The following is a 21474-nucleotide window of genomic DNA, read 5'->3' on the forward strand; positions in this document are numbered from 1 at the left end:
ATTTCCTGAGTTTTTGATGCTCTCAACTTAAAAAAGTTGTCATTAGTTGACAAACAACAATTTCTCACAGCACAACGTCCTCCCCCCCTCCCCAAAATCTGGTACACAGGATATGACATTATTCAGAAAAACAACGAAACTACTTAATTATATTTTTTTTTTGTTAATTAGCACTTAAGTTAATAGAAACAGAAACAGCAAAATGATCCAAAGAGTAGCACAAGCTGAGAAATAACCCCTATGGTGAAAGAAAGATGAACTTGTTACACCTTTGAAAATGGCCATTTCGCATAACTCATTTGGTTGGGAAACTACTGTTTTGTGCTTTTGGAGTTAAATTTCGAAATGCAACCATTCCTGGTTTGTTGTTATTATTATTATTTTTTTCTTCCTCTACAAATAAAAGCCCTTTGCACTCTGAGTTTCCCTTCCATGTTTCATCTTTTATATATGAAGAACTTTTGTGTACAAGTGCAGTGCATTATTAAAGGCCTTGGTGTGAAGCTATATAATTTTGCTAGCTGGTTTCCCTTGCAATCTTTTATGCTGCAAACGCAGCAGCCGTGTATCTTAGTCAGGGGTAGAAATTGTTGAGAAAGTGACAGCTTTTTATTTCCTGTTTATGCCTGTTCTTTCTTTTCCTCCCAGTTCTTTGTCCCTAGTAAAATGGCCCAATATTGCAAATTAAACTTCTCTTTAAAAATCAAGAATTCCCTTGGGGCTGCAAGATGAACAATGCTTGGGAAAAAATGGGGCTGGTAAGGAGGGAGGGAGGGAGGGAGGGAGGGAGGGAGAGAGAGAGAGAGAGAGAGAGAGAGAGAGAGAGAGAGAGAGAGAGAGAGAGAGAGAGAGAGAGAGAGAGAGAGAGAGATATTCCCACTTGGATAGGTGCAAATTCATAAGCATATCAGAAGTTATGGAGTTTAGCACCAGCACATGGCAGGACAAAGCATTCATAATTGTGTTGGCCATCTAACTGCTGTTAATTACAGATGTGGCTGCCATTTCAACAGGTTTGGCATGGGGTTTTGAAACAAGCCCCCGTTGACGTGAAAAGGAATATCGGTTTTCTTACATGGGATCTGATTTTCTTTCAAACAGTATAATTATTTGGGAAGTTTTAGATGCTGAACAATAATGCCCTGGAAAAATGCTCTTGAGCAAGAAAAATGGTGTTAACAGGTACAAAGTTAGCCCTCAAGGGTTCAGCAAGGCCCCAGAAGAAGGAACATGAGGCAATCACCGAGCACTTATCGATAAGTGAGAATGTGTATGTGTTAGAATTCTTTTTCTAGCTTTATTCTCTCCCATTCTGCATTATTTGGATTCTAGTGCTTGCCATCTACGGCTTCCCTAAAAGTAAGCATACTTCTTCCTCCCCAGTGGTGGGATTCAAATATGTGAACAACCGGCTCTCTGTGTGGATGTTGCTTCCGGATGTCCATTCTGGACCTGGGCAACAAAAAAATTAGCTATCGGTTCTGCCGAACTGGTGCGAACCGGCTGAATCCCACCACTGTGAATCCTCCCCCTTTTATAAAGAATGTAAAAGCAAACTGGGTAGATTATCACTTGCCTTCTTAAAAATAATTTATGTGGGAAATTGGGGGAAAGAAGAAAAATGGAGGATGTTTTAAATGAGAGTAAAAAGGATTAGACAATAGGAAATGATTTTGGCACTTCTTTTATCAGCAGCATGAAAAGCTGCTGGAATAATCTTGGCTCGGAAAGAGGTTTTTATTTGCCACTACAGAATACCAAAATTTAGTTGATGAATAGGAGTGCTATTCTGTTCAATCTAACTTAAAAGAAACAAGGCAATGAAGTGTTATCATTCCTTAATTTCTTGGTTATTATTCTGCAAAATCTAAGGATTTGCAGAACTTTCTCTTTGATGTGAACAGATAGTTAAGTAGTACAGTACAGGCTTGCAGGATCGTGCCCACATATTGTTAACAACAGATAATAAGAGATACAAAATAGTTAAGCAACTACCTTGATGTTTGATCATTTTCTACTGATGGACCATGCAGGTTTCTGAGTTATGCAGAGCACTATGGCTATTAAGTGAACAGATCCCAGCAAGAACAATAAACATACCACCTCTGTAACTGCCTTATGGGATTAGACTGCTGTAGCAAAATTAATCCCCTGTAGCATTTCCAGGCCTTGTTTTTTTTACTGAGTAAAAAATGGAGAAGTTTTCTGGCCTCTTAAAGATGGTCATATTTACAATGGCAGAAACTTTCGTGAACTGCAGCGCCTTCAACTGTGGATGTATGGGTACTATTAGCTCAGCTCATGGGTTCATGCTGCTTGTGGAATGAATGAGCTGTGTCATCCAAAGGATGATGTCATAATAAATACCAGGTGTGTCCTTGGGCATGGTCACAAAAGTCAAGATGGCTGTGACAACTGAAGCTCTATCTATTTGTTTATGTGCACTGTTGCAGCCAGCGTTTTTATTCTTGTGACCATATTTCTGGACTTCTCTGGTAAATACAATAACCTCTGTATTGTAAGGATAAGACTTTGCTTTTGTTATCCACCTCAGAAGAAAGAAAACAACAATCGCACCCTAAATTGCCTCACTTATTTGAGATCCTCTTCTGCCAATATTGTGCAATATTCTGCCACTGGGTAACTACATAGATTATGAATGGCAGGTGTGAATTTCTGAATATTTATGGCCCCAGGCCAAGACATTCCAAGCAGCTAGATTTCCCAATGCAAAGCCTGGATCTGTCTCACCTTACAATACAGGTGCAGCAAATACAATGGGGTTTTTTTTTTTTGAATATGTACATTCTGAAATATAGCAAGCTCTGATTTAACAATGACCCCCGATGCATTTAAGAATGCCACTTATGTTCAGAACCAAGCATGACATGTCTCTGAAATGCTCAGAGCAAAGGACTACCCTGTCCTCACAACAGCGAAAGAGCATTTTTGGCCAGCTCCCTGTACTGAATTTTTTTTTTTTAAAAAAAAGGGGGGGAATGTGTGGCACGGGAAAGAGAGAGGTGGAGAAGAAAATCAGGAGTATGGGTTGATACCTGCAACTCGCTTCATGGGGGTTCTGTTTCTGTTTTAAAGTGTACATTAGAATATGTTGGGTTGAGACATCATCTCTGAAACTCTAGGTTTGTGACTTGTGCAGATGGCTGAGATGGGGCTAGATCAGTGATGGCGAACCTTTTAGAGACCGAATGCCCAAACTGCAACCCAAAACCCACTTATTTATTGCAAAGTGCCAGGGCCGCATCAGCATTGTGGTTCCCTCAGAGAGGCTGGGGTATGTGGCCCACTGGGTGGGCGTGGCCAGGGTGGTCACAGCAGACTGGGTGGGTGTGGCCAAGTAGGCGTGGCCACCTCAATACTCTAACATCTCTATTCAAGCTTGCTAGCCGGCCATTTTGCTTGCTTTGTGCTGGCGGCAGCCTAATGGACTGTTAGTGGCCGCGGTGCGTGTGCCCACAGAGAGGGCTCTGAGTGCCGCCTCTGGCACGTGTGCTATAGATTCGCCACCACTGGGCTAGATGATGACTAGCAATGCTAAAAGGCTAAAAACAGCAACAAGAGGCCATTTTGCTCTCTTCCTGAGTTATGTCTCACTAAGATTTCTTTTCAGGGTGTAGGGAAAGGAAAGCCTGGAAAAGAACAGCTGGGTTTTATGAGGGGAAGCAGCAAAGCTGCTGTGAAGAGAAGGCCTATGGAAGAGGAGGAAATGGTGACAAGGTCCTGTGATGCTCTGAGTGAAGGGACCTTGCGGAAAATTGTCAGACTGGGAAACAGGACAAGGTGGAGAGTCCTGCAAGCAGATAACCACCTGTTCCACAGCTCTTGGGGAGCTGCTGAAAAACAATCTTTGTATTCTTCTCTGGAACAGGAGCCCAGCTGATAGTCAGCTTCCCAAGACCTGCAGCAGCCCCATAATGTCACGGTTAGCAGGGCCAATCTCACATCAGAGGAGACCCTACATATAAACCACCATACAGCAATGGCTTCTCGGAGCATCAATAGCTTGCATCCTGTGCTCACAAAAAAAGATTTTGGGCTATTGTAATTTGTTCTCAGGTTGAGGGACTACAGAGCCATTTTTTTGCTTCTGCCTTTTTGAGGATTTGCTACAAATCAGAAGCCTGCATGTTCATCAGCTGGCAGGAATGAATCCTGCTAACAAAAGGTATCGCTATGTCTACTTTGTATCTATTGCATCTGGACCAACACAGTACAAATATGGCAGCTAGCACATCAGAGCATTTAGACGTGTGTAAACCTCATCCATAAAAAGTAGTTTAACTGCAGTGCACAAGAAAATTTCATCCAGGAAGTTCTAGTGCGCTGGATTTAAGCAAAAATTCATTTAATTTGATTACAAAAATAATTTTTTTAATGATTTCAAATTGTGGGTTCAATTCTCCTATCTAGGAGTGGTTTACATAATACATAATTAAAGAATTATTTTTCTTTTTTAAATACAGAATATCATATACCAGCAGCATATTAAAAGCTCTCTTTAAGAAAAGATTTAAAACAAAAACAAAAACAAAGGAGCTTTACAATTTCTATGTTAAATATTTTTTTTTAGTTATAGATACAGAAGAACTTTAGACAGCAGTAAAATATTTATTTTCGTCCTTCAGATCCGCCCTGTGCATTTTTCTGATTTCAACCATGTATTAAATAAAGCACAAAAAAATTAGGTGTGGATGTGTATATGTGTATGTGCGTGCGTGTGTGTGCATATTTGTGCATGTATGTACACACGCAACTATGCATGTGTGTGTGTGTGTGTGTAATGTGTATATAAAAATAAAGAGCAGAATGGTGAATGTATAAAAGTATTAACTCTCAAGATAGCTCTGGGTGGAAAAGGTTAAATGTTCAAAACTTTCTCACCTTAGAGGTTTCCATACATTATGAGGAAATTACATTGTGAGGTTTGCATTCACAGCATTGATGCGCAGAATGGTTAGAAAAGGGAAACATGGGCACTTATACAATGTTTTACAAAAAACATCCAAGAGAAATAACAAACAACAACAATTTCAGGCAACAAGACCACAGGATAGCAAGTTAACAAACTTTTTAACCTCTTTTTTTTTTCCTTTAAATATTAGGGATTTATACAAAACACATAATAAAATACCCATGTTATCAAATTACTTCACACAAGAAACACACTGAAGCTCTAGGAAGAGAAGTACCTTTGGAATTTGGCACTAATTTTTTTCCCCCCACTGAGTTCTTATTATTTATTTAAAAGGAAAACTGAATCACATTTTGCTGAACACAAACACATCGAAATTGTCCACAATAATAATTTTAAAAAAATTGACATCAATGCCTCACAGAAGCCAACACAAACTTAGTCTGGAATAGTTTTTATTTTTCACATGAAAACTTTTTTTTTTTTTAAATTTTAAGCAAACAACTTTTTTTTCATTTTTTGAAATTCATTTTTTTGTTCTGTTGTTGATCTTCAAGTAAAAACCAATTTCAAACCTGTTGTTTATAAACACAGAACACTTAAAGACCATGAGGAAGCCCCCCCCCAATGATGAGACCACAACTTAATTCACAAAAGCACCAAATGAAACAATAGCTTACAATAACCTTTCTCCTGTACATCGAAACAGTATAAAATATAGGTAATTTTCATGTGCATTAATTCATGGATTGTCTAACTTGTGAATCAGTTCAGCAAAAGGTGACAAATAGGTAGCATTTGCCCTAAAACAGGGTAAATATTTTTTTTTATACTAATCTACAAAAAGTGGTTCTATATATATATATTCTTAATGAGAAAGTGAGCCACCTAAAATGGCCTTATCAAAAAACTTTACACTGCCTGAAAAATGTAAAAACTATTACAGACCTCTAGAGACTTAAAATCAGACAGTTCTTCATTTCAAACTATTTCGGAAGTAGTCTGTTAGAAACCAACATTCTGTGCCTGTGTGGACACATATTGCTATGTCATTAAGAGACCAGCCAGAATGCCAGTCTCTGTCTAATACTTTCAAGTCTGTTTTTTTTTTTACAGAAAAAAAGAAAAGAATAAAAGGGGGGAAAAAGGAAAAAGGAACATCGAAAACTTCAAACAAAACATTTTGCCACAGGTTGTGTGTGTGTGTGTGTGTGTGTGTGAGTGTGTGTGTTTAAATACTCCTATCATAAATTTGACTACGAATAAATTTTGATCTTGCATAAATGCAGCAATGCTTTTCACATTGACTTCCCAGAATTCATATAGCTAGATGAGGTCACATGCAAATTTCAAAGGTTCAAACTATAGATCAAAGATCAGTAGGAGAACCAAATTATGATGTGAGGTCAAGAAAGACATCAGAAACAATGACGGGACGATGAAACTTTTTTAAGACGTCACAGGGACATGCTAGGCAAACGATGAACTAACAGGCATGAAGATGTCTAGGGAAAAACAAGGAAGAGGAAAAAGTTATGGAGAGTCTATGCAGCAGAAACAAAAATCATTTTAATGGGTGCAGGAGAAAACTAATGCAAATTTTTTTTTCATCATTAGAGTCCCAGCCATTCACACAATTTGCATTAACTGTACACTTGGTCAACAATGGCCACAATGAAAGAGCCCCAAAGAATCCATTAGAAAGGAGTTTTAAAAAATGGATTCTTATTTCATTTGGGTAAGGAAAAAGGGTGGGAAGGAATCAAGACCCCATTTCAACAGAGGTAACATCAAGAGGTGTAGAAGTGGATTGAAGGGAATCAAGAGAAAGAGTGAGAGCAAAAAAACAACACCCCAAGAAAACTAAATTTTAAAGTAGATAATGGAAAGAACGGACAAGTTAACAAAGACATAATACAAACAAGAGGAGAGAAATTATGAACCATAAAAGATGTAGGGTTCAACGGTGAAAAAGCACCCATTCTTGGCACGTGTACTCTAGAGACTACTTCAAAATGATCTAGCTACCAGACAGAGCTGGTCTTTAGGTATCCAATAAGTTAACAATAGGCAATAAATAACTTCCATTATTTCTGAGGCAGTAAAAATTTTTGTATAAAAATAGAAATGCTTTTTACAAATAAAATTTACAGGCCTGTGGCTTTCTTTTGTATCTATTATTATTATTATTATTATTATTAAATTTTTATCTTTCAAGAAACATCAAGTATTGTCATTCTTTTTTATTTATTTATTTTTTAAACCCTGTAGCTTTAGAAACGGATCTCTATGTCTTTTTTATACTAATGCTCTTTACAAAAAAAAAAAAAAGCAAAAAACCCTGAAGAACTTAAAAAAAAACAAAAAAGGAAAACAAAACATAAATAGGTAAAATATATAAAGACAACCAGTGTTTAAACAGGATAATGTAACCACGTGTCAATCTGAAGCCCTAAGAATGGTAAATATTAAAGCTTCTTAAGAAGAAAGAAACAAACTGAAGTTATGGGAGGGAAAATGTTGAGTTCTAAATGAGTCACTTTCTTGGCCAAGGGCCATAGCTTTATTAAGCAAATTCAGAACTGGTGCCATTTGGATAATTCAGGATTGCTTTCATTATCCTCATCCAAAGTATTAAGGACACCAGGGCCGAGAAAGTCAAGTTGCAATTTTTTTCTTTTTGACAGCTCTAACTATTAAGATTGTAGCACGTGGATGGGTGCTTTCCTTTCAACGCTCATTAAAATAAAATAAAAATCTGAGTTGCTAATTCAAATCTCGTAGGTCATCCCACTTTTTTTTTTTTTTTTTGGTTAGATTAGTCAAGTTTCTCTTAAAACAGGTGGGGAAAATGGAAGCAGAATTGTCTCTTAGAGGTGGTGGGCCAGGTGTTCTTATGTTCTTTCTCAATCCCACCCCAAGCAAGGGTGGGCTTGCTCAAGAGACTTACCCTAAGAAATCTAAATTAAGAGCAGAAAGCTTCTGGGAGAACGGTCAGTAAGGTTTGCTGTCATTTTTTGAGCGCTTCAGCTGTACTTTCAGGCGTTTCATGCCAATTTGAAAGCCGTTCATCGCCTGTATTGCAGCTTGTGCAGAGACAGGATTGTCATAGCTAACAAAACCTAGAATGCACAAAAGTAGGTAAGGGAGAGAGAGAGAAAAAATGAATGCGTAAGAACCAGCAAAAAATCATTAGCACTTGGATTCTTTCACAGTGTTTCCCAGCATGAAGACTGAGAAGCATTTGATTTCCTTTCTTCAATTCTGTCACTCCTGCTTGCTTCCTAATTCTTTTACTGTCACTTCTGTTTGGTTTCTCTTTTGTGGCTTTAATAGGCAACTTTATCAATTGTTCTTCCATTGATTACAAAATCCAAATTGCTTTTGGATGTAGGTATAGATCTAGTATTTTTGGTTGAAAATGATACTTTGGGTTGTAAGACATAAGACCTGCCAAATATCTTGAATAAAAGGAATACTATTTAATATCCACTTAATTTCACAGATATTGACAGATATCATTTGGTCTGCAAAACTTGCTAAGCCACAAAAGCAAAACCTTTAACCAAACATCATATATTGTGCTAATGTATCTACTAAGGACCATATGTCAGGGAAACAAGGGCAATGTGTTATTAGTGTCAGTTCAGCTAAGAGACACAGCAGGAGAAAGTGGAAAAATAATTTCGCCATTTGGACTAAAGGCAGAATACACTATTTTCAATGTTCCATCCCCCAAATTCTTTTAAAGAAAATAATTAACATGCATACAGGAAGAAAATTTATAATCTAGTTTCCTGCATATGACACTAGCTTGACAACAGAAGAGTTGTCAAGTTATTATTTTATAAACAAAATTCTCAAAGTATGACCCATATGCAACAGACATGAACCAGCCCATTATTTTATTCCATTTTTTTGCTGGCTTTAAAAGTTTATAAAAAATTCGGGTGCTGCACGCCACCACTATTTTTTTCTTCTTTTGAATATTGAAAAACTTCGCTTTGAAGTTTCTCTTTTGTCAGATAAATGTATGTATGTATGTATGTATGTGTGTATATATATATATATGTGTGTGTGTGTGTGTCTTTGGTTATTCGGGTTTTCTCCCGCGTAAAATTGGAAGTGTCTTGGCGACATTTCGACAAAGTCCCATTCGTCATCTTCAGGCTGGTGTTTTCAGCTTCATGCTTCGAGGAGCAATGTGTGGTCTTAGCTGTTTCTTCCTTTTAACTGCCAGTGGAGGTATGAACTGATTGGGTGGGAGCTGGCTGTGTTCTGATTGGAGGTGTGTTCTGATTGGTTAGGGGTGCTCTGATTGGATGGGGGGGTTAGCTGTGCTCTGATTGGCTGGGGGGGTGTTCTGTTTGGGTGGGGGCTTTGTTGTGCTCAGGTTAGTCTGAGTTGCAGGGGGGTTTAAGATGGTGGTCTGCCTTGCTATTTTTTGGCTTCGCGTTCGTGGTCGTGCCTCATCTTCAGGGTGGGTGTCAGTTTGCTTCATGTATGGATTGGAGCAAACTGACACCCATCCTGAAGATGAGGCACGACCACGACGCGAAGCCAAAAAATAGCAAGGCAGACCACCATCTTAAACCCCCCTGCAACTCAGACTAACCCCCACCCAAACAGAACACTCCCCCAGCCAATCAGAGCACAGCTAACCCCCCATCCAATCAGAGCACAGCCAATCCCCCATCCAATCAGAGCACAGCCAAACCCCTAACCAATCAGAACACACCTCCACCCAATCAGAACACAGCCAAACTCCCACCCAATCAGTTCATACCTCCACTGGCAGTTAAAAGGAAGAAACAGCTAAGACCACACATTGCTCCTCGAAGCACAAAGCTGAAAACACCAGCCTGAAGATGACGAATGGGACTTCGTCGAAATGTCGCCAAGACACTTCCAATTTTACGCGGGAGAAAACCCAAATAACCAAAGACCTACACACACACACACACACACACACACACATACACACATACACACATACACACATTTTTCTGTTTTGTAACAGTTCAAATTATGCTTATCAAACAGTTAAAGCAATAAAATATCATCAAAATAATTTGATTATAATACAACATTGTCTTCCCTAATAATTTTTTTATTATCTTTGTAGAGATTAACTTTTGTTGTTACAATTATCCTGAATCTGTTATCATATTTACTAATTAAATTAAGTACGCTTTTAATTGGTTAAAAACTGCACCTCGTCAAGTAGATGATATAATATCTTGTAATACAAATAAACAAAAATCAATACATACATAACTAAAAATAACAAATCAGCAGAAGATAAAACTTCACGGAAAAGCAGAAGTCATTGAAGGTATGGAAAATTAGAAAGAGGAAGTTTTGAAACTGTCCTAAAGTTCAATGAAATGCATTCCGGGATGGGATGGGAGACATTTAGATATTCAACTATTTGTTTTACTAGATTATGCATTAGATAGCTTCTCTACCAAACAGGAAATGATGTCAAAAGCGATCTTCATGCTGAAAAATCTCTCTCCCGTGAAATATTCTTGCCAGGAATCCAGAGGAATTAATGGACTATGCTTGGCATCCTCTTGCAAAGAACTTTTTTTGTTGGTAGAAGGAAAGTTTGATTAATTGTGTCCACCTGGTCACTGAATATGTATCTCCCACTTCATAGATAAAGCTGAGGTGGAGTGGTCTTTTTTGTGCAAAGGGAGAGAATGAAGATTGGGATATGTGATGATGCTCATGTAGGCACATGTAAAAAAGAGACATGAAATTATAGTTGGTTTCTTGACAGTAAACAATTAGGGAAAATGTCCTAGTGCCCAGCTGCTCAGTTAGTGTCTGCAAGAAATGGTTTGGTAGATTAAAATGGGAAACAGGAGTTAAACTATAAGGATGGTTTTCATGATCAGTGAAAAAAAATTGCCAAATATTTTGCAGTAGCAAAAGCAGCTGAAGAGTAGGTGTGATACTGGAAGGACATTGTGCTGGTTCCAGTAACTTTTAGTTAAGACCCCAGCAAATCCATAATTCACTCAGAAGAGTGATGCAATAAAAGCTGATCTTTAACTTCAGACTGTTTTGAGAAAGAATGAAAAACTTTTGTTTTGTTTTCAAAACTGGAATACATAGTCATTTTAATCATGATTACAAGTCCTTCAGACTTCTTCTATATTTACTTATTTATTTACTTCAACTGCCAGGTACATAGCTGCATGCTAGCTATATTACAGTATTTTACACTGATATTTCTGGACAACTGTAACTTTTATTCCTAAGGATAAACATGGCTTCTCAAAATCAACCAAGAAGTATAGGTAGTCTTCGACTTACAACCATTATTGAGGCTCAAATTATGGTTATCATTTGTACTGGTCATTAAGTGAGTAATCACGTGACCAACCCAATTTTACCTTTTTTTGCAGTGGTCGTTAATCAAACACAGCTGTCATTAATCGAAGGTGGCAGTCACTAAATGAATCCATTGTTTGCAATGGGTATGTTTTGTGGGAAACCGGAATAAACATTGGATTCTGGCAAAAAATGACATAAATAGCAGTCACATGACTGCGGGGCACTGCAAACCGCCATAAATGGGGTCAGATTCTAAGCGCCCAAAGTGCAACAATGAATCTGGGTTGTAAGTACCTTTGGGGGGGGGTCCATTCTAACTTTGAATTGGGACCAAGCTACCATTTGTTAAGCGAGGTCTAAGATGCTAGATAATGAAATCACCCTAGTTTTTTATTTAGGACCGGGGTAACTTAATTAGCCTAGAACAGGTCTCCATACTATGTGGTTGAGTATGTGGTGGGAAACCAAGGCATAGTCTCAGCAAATTGCATGAGCCAAGTGATTGCATTAAGCCATAAAATGGTTTATTTGTTGGGGCATCGCATGTCACATGAACATAGCTGTTGAATTTCATTTTCCTGGGATTGATTATGTTCCATCAAGTCAATAATGATTCTTGCTGATTACATAAACAGATTTTTTCCATAACATTCTTCTCCTAATCAGCCCCTTTAGGTTGTCCAATGAACCTGGAATTAGTTTAAACACACTGTATGATCCCCTTCTCACTCTCTTTGTCCAGTTAGTTCATTCCATTTTGCTTTATATTCAGTTCTTACTTTTATTCTTCTCTGTTAATATTCCATCTTGGCTGAATTATAACAACATCATAGGAAATAATGCCCTGCAGATACACTAAGTTTATGTGTATTTCTTAGGCACGATCATGCAATTTTGGCTGTAAATTTGCATTAAACGGGTAAACTAGAACTAGCATTTAAAAGGAATAATTATTTATCAAATACTGTGTGTGAATGTAAGTATACTGCATTTAGAGAGTCAGTCTGGGGCAGTGGCTAGAAACTGTGAGACCACGAGACTGCAGAAACCCAGCTGGGTGACCTTTGGCCAGTCACTTTCCCTTAACCCTAGGAAGGAAGCAATAGCAATTTATTTCTGAAAAATCTTGCCAAGAAAACTGCAGGGACTTGTCTAAGCAATTTCTGAAAACCAGGCACGATTGAATGGAAGAAAAAAAATGCATTTAAAATGCAACTGCATAGTCTTTCTTAGGGCAGGAAATATTATTTAATATAATCTGCAAATAATGAGTTACACATGGAGAGGCACTTTTTTTTAACACAATAGAGAATAATTAGACACTCATAATAAGGTGCCTTGATTGTAAAATAAACGACATTCCTTCAGATAGGAGGTAATTAGTTTTATGCATTTGACAGTTCTTTTGTACATTTAGGAAAATATATTTTTAGGCCTTTTTCCTGATTCCACCACAAATGCTTGTACTTTTCAAGATTAATAGGAGTTGCTGCAAGGAAAGAAACATTTCACTTCATTATGGAGCTTTCACAGTCTTTCCTTTTTTTCACTGAAATAGTTATAGAGGACAAGCAAAGAATACCTCCTTTATCAAGAACATAAATATAAATCTATTTGGTGGAGAATGATTGGGAGTGGATGTTAACCAATGCCTCTAATTCACATCAGCAATAAATCCTAGGTGGTGAACCTTAAAATTTGGAACTTGGAAAGAGCCCTGGAGACTCTCAAGTGCAACTCCTTGCTGAATACAGGTTAAGATTCACTTAACAACTCTAGCAAGAAAAATCATAAAGTGAAGCAAAACTCATTTAACAAATGTCTTGCTTAGCAACATAAACTGTGATTGTGAGTTAAGGGCTACTGTGTCTCTCTCTGTGTGTATAAACCTTTGACATGAAAAGTCTACAGAAGCTGGCAGAACTGCCAAAAGCTTCTTCTGGCTGATCTTAAAAAGCTAAGCAAGACTGGGTCTAGTTTGTGCAGTAGTCCTTGACTTACAACCACAACTGAGCCTAAAATTTCTAACTTAACAACACTGCAGTTGTTAAGTTAGTAAATGGTTGCTAGATGAATCTGCCTTCCTCATTGACTTTACTTGTCAGAAGGTCACAAAAGGTCATCTCCTGACCCTGGAACACTAACAACTGTCATAAATATGAGTCAGTGGTCAAGTGTCTGAATTTTGTTCATGTAACCATGGGCATGGTGTAATGGTCGTTAAGTGTGAAAAACTGTCATAAGTCACTTTTTTCAGTGCTGTTGTAACTTTGAACAGTTACTTCAAATTTGCAACTGTTGTAAGTTGTACCTGATGGTACCATTAAGAGTTGGGTATTCCAAGAAATTTGGGGCTTTTAAATATAGATGCCCACCCCATGTGGTAAAACATTGTTTTATTGGGAGAATATTTATATGATGCCTCAAGATGCAGAGTTTTAATATTTTTGTGTCATTTTAGTCTTTATTATGATGTTAGATTGTTTATAACTTACAATTGTTTATGGTGAAAGCAGCTCTTAAACTAAGAAATAGACAAAAATTAATTGTTTTTAACCAAGAAACAAACATTTTGGACATAACAGGGCTATGTCCAAAAGGCCACCATAGATTAAGCTCAACCTAAAAGAGATTTTAAACTGAAAAGCGTTTAGATGAGGAAACCATTGCATAATTAAATCAAACTTAAGGCTCAGGAAAATATGTCCTATTTATATTTTTTAAATTCTTATTTTAATTTTAATTTACAAGTGGTAAAAACTATGAAATTTAAATTAATCAAAAAATGCTGAATAGGAATATAAAATAGACACAGAAAAACAAGCAGTTCAAGATTTTTCACCGTCATATAAAAACTTATTATCACCAATGATATTACCTACACTGAACTTTCACTACTACAGTTTTACAATCTTGAAGGAAAATGTCTGCCCTAAAGAGAACAAGCAATGTTTAGATAACTAACAGCAGATCACAGTAGAATGATGCTTAATGTAAAAAAAAAAAAAACATGTCTACAATTCTCCAGTGAAAGGCAAGATATATCAATAAATGTTGAACCTAAGATATCAATTTAGGAAAAGAGGAAAATAAAAGAGAGATAGCATGTTGGATTTTTGATGTTCTGTACTGAATGTTACATACCAAAACACTTGCTCAGATTAGTCTGTTTGTCAATGAAGACTTTAGCAGAAATAACATTTCCAAAAGGCATAAACATCTGCAGTATGTCCTGGTCTCCAAATTCTTGTGGGAGATGATAAATGAAAAGATTTGCTCCTTCTGGACCTTTTAAGAAAAAAGAGAACAGGCAGCCAGAATAAGCTTTTATTTTATGCTGAAAACACTAAGTATAATTCAGCTCACTCTTTCACTCTGTGGTGTCTTCCAAGTATATTAGGACTGCAAGGAAAACAAAGATATATATATTTTTTTACCCAAGGTCTCCCCCCTCTCCCCCCCATTATAAATTGGGTCCACTGGAACTGGGTGGCCAACAAACTTAAATGAATGAACGAATAAGGAAAATTGAAAACAAAAAGGATTGTGAAGCTGTTCACATATTTATTTTTCACATTCTCTATAAAATGGTTGAAGTGTGAAAGAAACTGGAATTTATTTAAATTTATTATAGTTGTCCAACTCAAGTAGACTTATAAACCAATTTATGAAACAGGGAGAGAAATCTGTCTCAATACAATTTTCAGAAGTCTGTGAAAATGATAAAATAACACAAATAACAAAGCATCAGAAACTTGTTGATAGAGAAATGATTTAGAAAACAAGATTTCCTGGACATTTCATATGCCAAAATATGCATTTTAAGCTTTGTTCTGCTCTTTTTTTTTTGCAGTTGTTTGGAGAAAAATAATCCTCTTTGTATGTTACATATCTGTTACATAATATGGAGAATAAAGTTTAGAATATTGCTTTTTTATTTCAGCACAATACGGATTATTTTTTCCCCACTTTCACTTTTTTCACTTAACTTTTTACCTTCTTGGTTCTCCGAAATGGGTAAAAATGAAGAAATGCTACATTCCTGGCAAGTCCATATGAATAAACTCCAGAATGTAATGTAATGTTTTATAGCAAACATTTATAATCTGATGTTATAAATCTGTTATGAATTTTATATGTAGCAAAGCGGCTTTATATTTATATACAATATGGGCTATAAAGTAATTATAATTATTACTTAGTTAATTTATTTGCAAAAGTTCAGTTTTTCTGACTGTATTAGAATTCTTGGAAGTTATCTCTCTCTCTCTCTCTGGGACTACAATTGGCATGACGATCAAAAAGTTATGATGGCAGTTTTGATTGCTATATCTATCTATCTATCTATCTATCTATCTATCTATCTATCTATCTATCTATCATCCATCTATCCTGTCTGTCTGTCTCTCAGTGTTTGTCTTTCTTTCTCTCTCTCTCTTTCATTTCTCTCGCACACTCTCTGTCTGTCAATATGTTTATCTACCTATCATCTATCTATCTATCTATCTATCTATCTATCTATCTATCTATCATCTATCTATCATCAAATCTAATCTATCTATCATCTATCTAGCCATGCATCCATATTTATATAGCTGCCCATCTCAAGAAATTGAAAATATTTTCACATCTTTTTGTTCTATATTTCCAATATATTTGTGTATTGCTGATTTCTTTATTTCTGTTGTCTTAATTCCTGTCTATCTCTCTGGTTCCTCTCTGTGGAGCTAAATTCCTCTTTTGATGGAATTCAGTCTATCTTTGATCATTTCTTTAGTTTCTGTTTTCTACTTTGTTCAAGTCTTGATTTTTTTCTTCCCCTTTTCCTAGTGGGGCTTCTTCACCTTTCCCAGTCTTGGCTCCCACCTGAGGTAAACTTTTTTTTCACACAGTTCTGAGGGAATACAAAAAATGCCTTTCTCTCCCGATTTTCCTCAGCTGCTGTTTCCTTTTCCTTGCTGTTTCTATCCTTTAATTTTTCTTTTTTCTTTTTTTTGGCTTCTGAGTTTTGGCTCTGTTTATTTATCTTCAGCTTCATGAGCTGGCAGGCAGACATTTTGTCTTCCTTCCTCCTCACCTCCTTCACTGCCACCTGCTCAAAGCTGCTGTTTGATTGGCTGCTACTACTGGACTGGCAGCTGGGTCACCCTAGCAACAGGGGAGGGCTAAAAAGAAGCTCAGGTACTTATTACCTGCTCAGGTAGGCTCCCTCAAGGAAGTGAAAGGAATTGGCAGAACTAGCAGTTTACTTCATACATGCATAAGGATTTTTTTTTAAAAAGGATCCCAAATAGTTGGCAGTTCTTCAAATGCCCTTTTTAATACCTTAAAAAGCCATAAGTGTTCCATGAGTGGCAAGTTCTGTTATAGAAATATATAAATACAGAAACTTAGAAAACTGATGGCAGAAAAAGACCTAGAGATCCATCAAGCCTGCTCTTTGAGTTTTTTTTAATTTATTTGTTTATTTTATTTAGTTTGATTTTATTTTTTCACTTTTAATTTTTGTCAGATGATGGACATGCGTTTATTCAGAGACCTTCAAATAATAAATTTATTACATTACATTACATTACATCATATTATTTTTAATATAGTATATTTTTAAATCTCTCTATATAAATTACATAAATAGACAAACAAAGAAAAGAAGTAAATTGCTTTTCTTCTGTCACCTCCATCTCCTTGTTGTTTATTATAGTCAAGGGCTTAGGAAAATGGTTTATTTATTTGTTTAGTTTGATTTTATTTTTTCACTTTTAATTTTTGTCAGATGATGGACATGTGTTTTTTCTTCAGAGACCTTCAAATAATAAATTTGATTTATCATTTTATATTCCATTACACTACATTATATTATTTTTAATATAGTATATTATATTTTTAAATCTCTCTATATAAATTACATAAATAGACAAACAAAGAAAAGAAGTAAATTGGATTCTGCTTTCCTTCTATCTCCTCCATCTCCTTGTTGTTTATTATAGTCAAGAGTTTAGGAAAATGGCTTAGCCAATTTGGAGCACTCTTCTTAAAGGACTATTGATAACTCTGATAGCCCATGAATCCTTGACCTTCGATGCAAATCGCCACACCTATTTTGTATTGTGTATTGTGTATTTCTTTCTTGGCCTAAATGAGCCAGGAATACAGGTAGTCCTTATTTGCTATGGGGCTGTTTTTTGCTGAAACTTGAAGTAAATGCTGGTTTCTGGAGGGAAAACATTTGTAAATTGCAGGCACGGGGTGCTGCAAATGGTTAAAAATGTGGGCCAGTTGTCGAGTTGCCCAAAATATGATCACATCACATGACGGGAGGAGGGGGGGTCAGATCTTCAAAACTGGGTTGTAATTAGCTTTTAGGGGGGTTGTTGTAACTCTGAATGGATGCTAAGCAATCAGTCATAAGTCGTGGACTACTTGTAATTAGATTGGAGAAAAACACTTCTCTAAAGCAGTTGAGCTCGAAGGACAGGTAGAAACCTAAGAAATAAATAGATAGGAGAGAAGCCCTTTTTTCCCCATTGAACATCTTGCAATTGGCATTAATTTATTCTCAGTATTCACTTTCTGGGTTTCTTTTGCTCCATCAGCACCTCATGGGAAGCAATCAATCCTTTATTTGCTTCCCCTCCAGACTCTCGGTTAAATAAGCGAACCTTTCATTGTAACAACGATGGATTTGGTCATTAACCTCCAAACGCTATTTAGCTTATAAAAGCTACATGTTTGTAGTGTACATGCAAATCCAGAGAGGGGAGCTCCTTCTCCGTCAGCAATGGAAAAAAAAAAATTCAAGGATGGTTTGAACCAGAGCACTTTCCTTTTTTCTTTTTCTTTTTTGCCAAAGCAGCAGACAATATCTATTTTTGCATTAGAAAAGCATTGGGTGGTAAGATTCTTTGAGCCAGTGCCTGAAAGGAATTTTGTGTGCTGGGAAATTAAATATTTATAGGGTTCCTATATATTCTCTTTGCCAAAAGAGAATGTGCAGGCACGACTACTTAGGTGCAGCTTAGTTCCGGGTTCAGTGTCAATTTTGATGAGTCAGTGACTTTGTAAAGGGATTTGGGAATCACAAACTTTCCATTTTTCTGCAGTCAGATATTCCTTAACAATCTAAACTAACTAGATAGTAGCTCCAGTATAGGTGAGTCATAGGCCTGCAGTGCTTCCATATTAACATCATTTTTTTTTTTACAGTGGTTCTCAACCTGTGGGTCAGGACCCCATTTGGGGTCGAACGACCATTTCACGGGGGTCGCCAAACAAGGCTGTCCGCCATTTCCCCCCCCTTTTCTTTGGCCACGCCCCTGGCACCCGGTGATGTATAAGTGGTTGGGGTGAGCCGAGGTGGCGCAGCAGTTAGAGTGCAGTACTGTAGGCCACTTTAGCTGACTGTGTTCAGCAGGTCAGCGGTTCAAATCTCACCGGCTCAAGGTTGATTCAGCCTTCCATCCTTCCGGGGTAGGTAAAATGAGGACCCAGATTGTTGGGGGCAATGTAAATATATATATGTATACATTGCTTACTGGTGTACACCGCTTAGAGAGTGCTTGCACTTAAAGCGGTATATAAGTCTGATAAATAAATAAATAAATAAAACATAGGGAACTGTATTATGGGGTCGCGGCATTAGAAAGGTTGAGAACCACTGTGCTAGAGGGATAGGACAAGTATAAGAAAACTATAATAAGCAAAGGTTGGGCTAATGGGGGGAAAAAATCAACATTGCTCTGCCTTATTCTTTGAAAATAGAAACATATTGTACATGGTACTTTCTGAGTCTGGTGGCTTGCTTGCAAATGTTTCATTACCCAACTGGTGTGCATGGATGAGAGCAAGTTTGGTCCAGCGGTTAAGGCACCAGGCTAGAAACCAAGAGACTATGAGTTCTAGTCCTGCCTTAAGTAAAATAGCCAGCTGGGTGACTTTGGGCAAGTCACTCGCTCAGCCCAACTCACCTCACAGAGTTGTTGTTGTGAGGGAAGTACAGCAGAAGGAAGGTGTATTGGATATGCGCACTGCCTTGAGTTATTAGTAAAAATAATGGGCATGGGATATAAACAAACAAAAAAATAAAAATGTTGCCTATTTGGATAATGGCCTGCAAGCCAACAACCAAGCTCAAAGAGCACCAAGGTTATATTCTCTTCTGCTGTACCCTAATGTTTTGCAATTATTTTCTTCCACTGCAGCATAAACATTGGGTGCCAGGAGGGCATCATGGAATAAGAAAACTCTACTTAACGATGGAGCTTAATAGTAATGATAGCTGCAGTTGTACTAATAAACTAAATCTCTATGGAGATTCTCAGTCATCCAGGTCATGGTTGTCCCAAAAGTGCTTTTTCACAAGGCAATTGGACTTTCTTTTTTCTCTTTGAAGATGTTTCACTTCTCATCCGAGAAGCTTCTTCCGCTCTGACTGGATGGTGGGGAATGGAAGGATTTGTATTCCTTGCAGACAGCTGGTCATTTGCATCCTTTTCGAGCAGCGGTTCCCGACCTTTTCTATACCCCGCGCCCCTAGGGCGCTTCTGACATATTCTCGCACCCGTTACCAAAGTTCAAAATAACGACAATGAATTATGCTCACACACTATAATTTTGAAATTTCTAAAAGCAAGTTTTCACACTCCCCGGAATATCGTCTCGCACCCCCGCTTGAGAACCCCTGTTTTAGAGAGTCCTTGAGGCAACTTGGAGGTTTGTCTGTGTCCTCAGAGTCACCTGAGTGGTACAAGAGGACCGCTGGTTGGAAAGAGGGGTCAAAGAGGCCATCTATGTTAAAATGGAACAGCCTTATCTCAAGAAAGAGGGAGGGATACATCATCTATCTTCAGTCTACAATACTATCCTTTCAGCTGTTCCAAGAAGGCTCCACATCCATTTGCACTACTCAGGTGATCCTAATAATTTTATTTTTATTTTTTATTTTTTCAAACTCTCCCCCATACATATACTGTGATATTTATCAGATGTTAATAATAATAATAATAATAAAGTTGGAAGGGACCTTGGAGGTCATCTAGTTCAACCCCCTGCTCGGGCAGGAAACCCTACACCATTTCGGACAAATGGCTGTCCAGTCTCTTCTTAAAAACTTCCAGTGTTGGAGCATTTACTGCTTCTGGAGGCAAGCTGTTCCACTGATTAATTGTTCTCACTGTCAGGAAGTTTTTACATTCTTTTTACATTCATATATAAGATACTTTTAATAAAATGAAATAAATACATACACTTGGTGTTGCTCGCCCATTTCCCTTTTCACTGTATCCACACTCCTTCTCTACCTTCTTTCTCCCTTTCTTCTCTTCCCCACTTCCCTCTTCTTCCTCTCCTCTTCTCTTTCCTTCATACTCAGGTGATCCTGATGACACATATAAGCCTCCAAGTGGCCTCAACAACTCCCTAAAACAGGAGTCTTCAAACTTGACCCTTTTACGACTTGTGGACTTCAACTCCCAGAATTCCTCAGCCAGCATGCCTGGCTGAGGAATTCTGGGAGTTGAAGTCCACAAGTCGTAAAAGGGCCAAGTTTGAAGACCCTCGCCCTAAAAGAATGCAAATGACCAGCAGATTGCCTGCAAGGAACGTAACTCCTTCCGTTCCCCACCATCCAGTCAGAGCTGAAGAAGCTTCTTGGATGAGAAGCGAAATGTCTTCAAAGAGGGAAAAGAAAGTCCAGTTGCCTCGTGAAAAAGCACTTTGGGATATTGATAAACTAATTTTCGAGGGCCACTAAGTGTCATTTGTTTTTAGTTTTGAATTTAGGATCTCTTCCTTGCTCCCTTTTGCATTTCCCCGCATGGCTTACCTTCTTTCTGGCTGCCTGCAGCACTTTGTTGTTGTAGCAAACTTTGACTGTATAGCGTAGGCAGTGCCGCAGCGGCATACTGCTGTATTCCTGAGTAGGCTTGGGTGAGGGCATCCATTGTGCCAGCTGTACCATTGGTCAAGCCTGTTGCACCGAGTCCTCCGTTCAGGGCAGCCATACCTGAGAGCATTTGAGCAACTTTACAAAAAACCCAACAATAGAGAAAAGAAATTGCACTTATTCATTAGTGCTTTCCAAACATCGTTAGCATTAATATGACACCGACAACAATGGCTGTGCATGCAGATAAAAAAAAATAATAACCACAGGGGTAAGAATAACAGTAATACAACTTGGGCACTTCACCAGATGATCA

The 21474-nt window shown here is 37.6% G+C and overlaps 1 protein-coding gene across 13 annotated transcripts in view; it reads right to left on the reverse strand.

Moving 5' to 3' along the window:
* Positions 1 to 2971: 2971 nt before the first annotated feature.
* CELF2 (CUGBP Elav-like family member 2) overlaps positions 2972 to 21474 on the reverse strand; it is a 341120-nt gene continuing 322617 nt past the window's right edge. For 8 of the 13 annotated variants that reach the window (XM_039347407.1, XM_039347406.1, XM_039347410.1 and 5 more), the window contains 4 exons: positions 21099 to 21296; positions 14423 to 14566; positions 7884 to 8055; positions 2972 to 6438 (listed from right to left, as the gene is read on the reverse strand). In XM_039347407.1, the coding sequence (XP_039203341.1) occupies positions 7928 to 8055; positions 14423 to 14566; positions 21099 to 21296 (470 nt within the window). In that variant the 3' untranslated portion in view covers positions 2972 to 6438; positions 7884 to 7927. The remainder of the gene's footprint in view (positions 6439 to 7883; positions 8056 to 14422; positions 14567 to 21098; positions 21297 to 21474) is intronic. The other 5 variants (XM_039347409.1, XM_039347408.1, XM_039347416.1 and 2 more) reach the window with 1 other exon arrangement.

Source organism: Crotalus tigris, unplaced genomic scaffold, assembly GCF_016545835.1.
Source record: "Crotalus tigris isolate CLP2741 ecotype Arizona unplaced genomic scaffold, ASM1654583v1 scf7180000018068.1947079, whole genome shotgun sequence".
Lineage (NCBI taxonomy): Eukaryota > Metazoa > Chordata > Lepidosauria > Squamata > Viperidae > Crotalus > Crotalus tigris.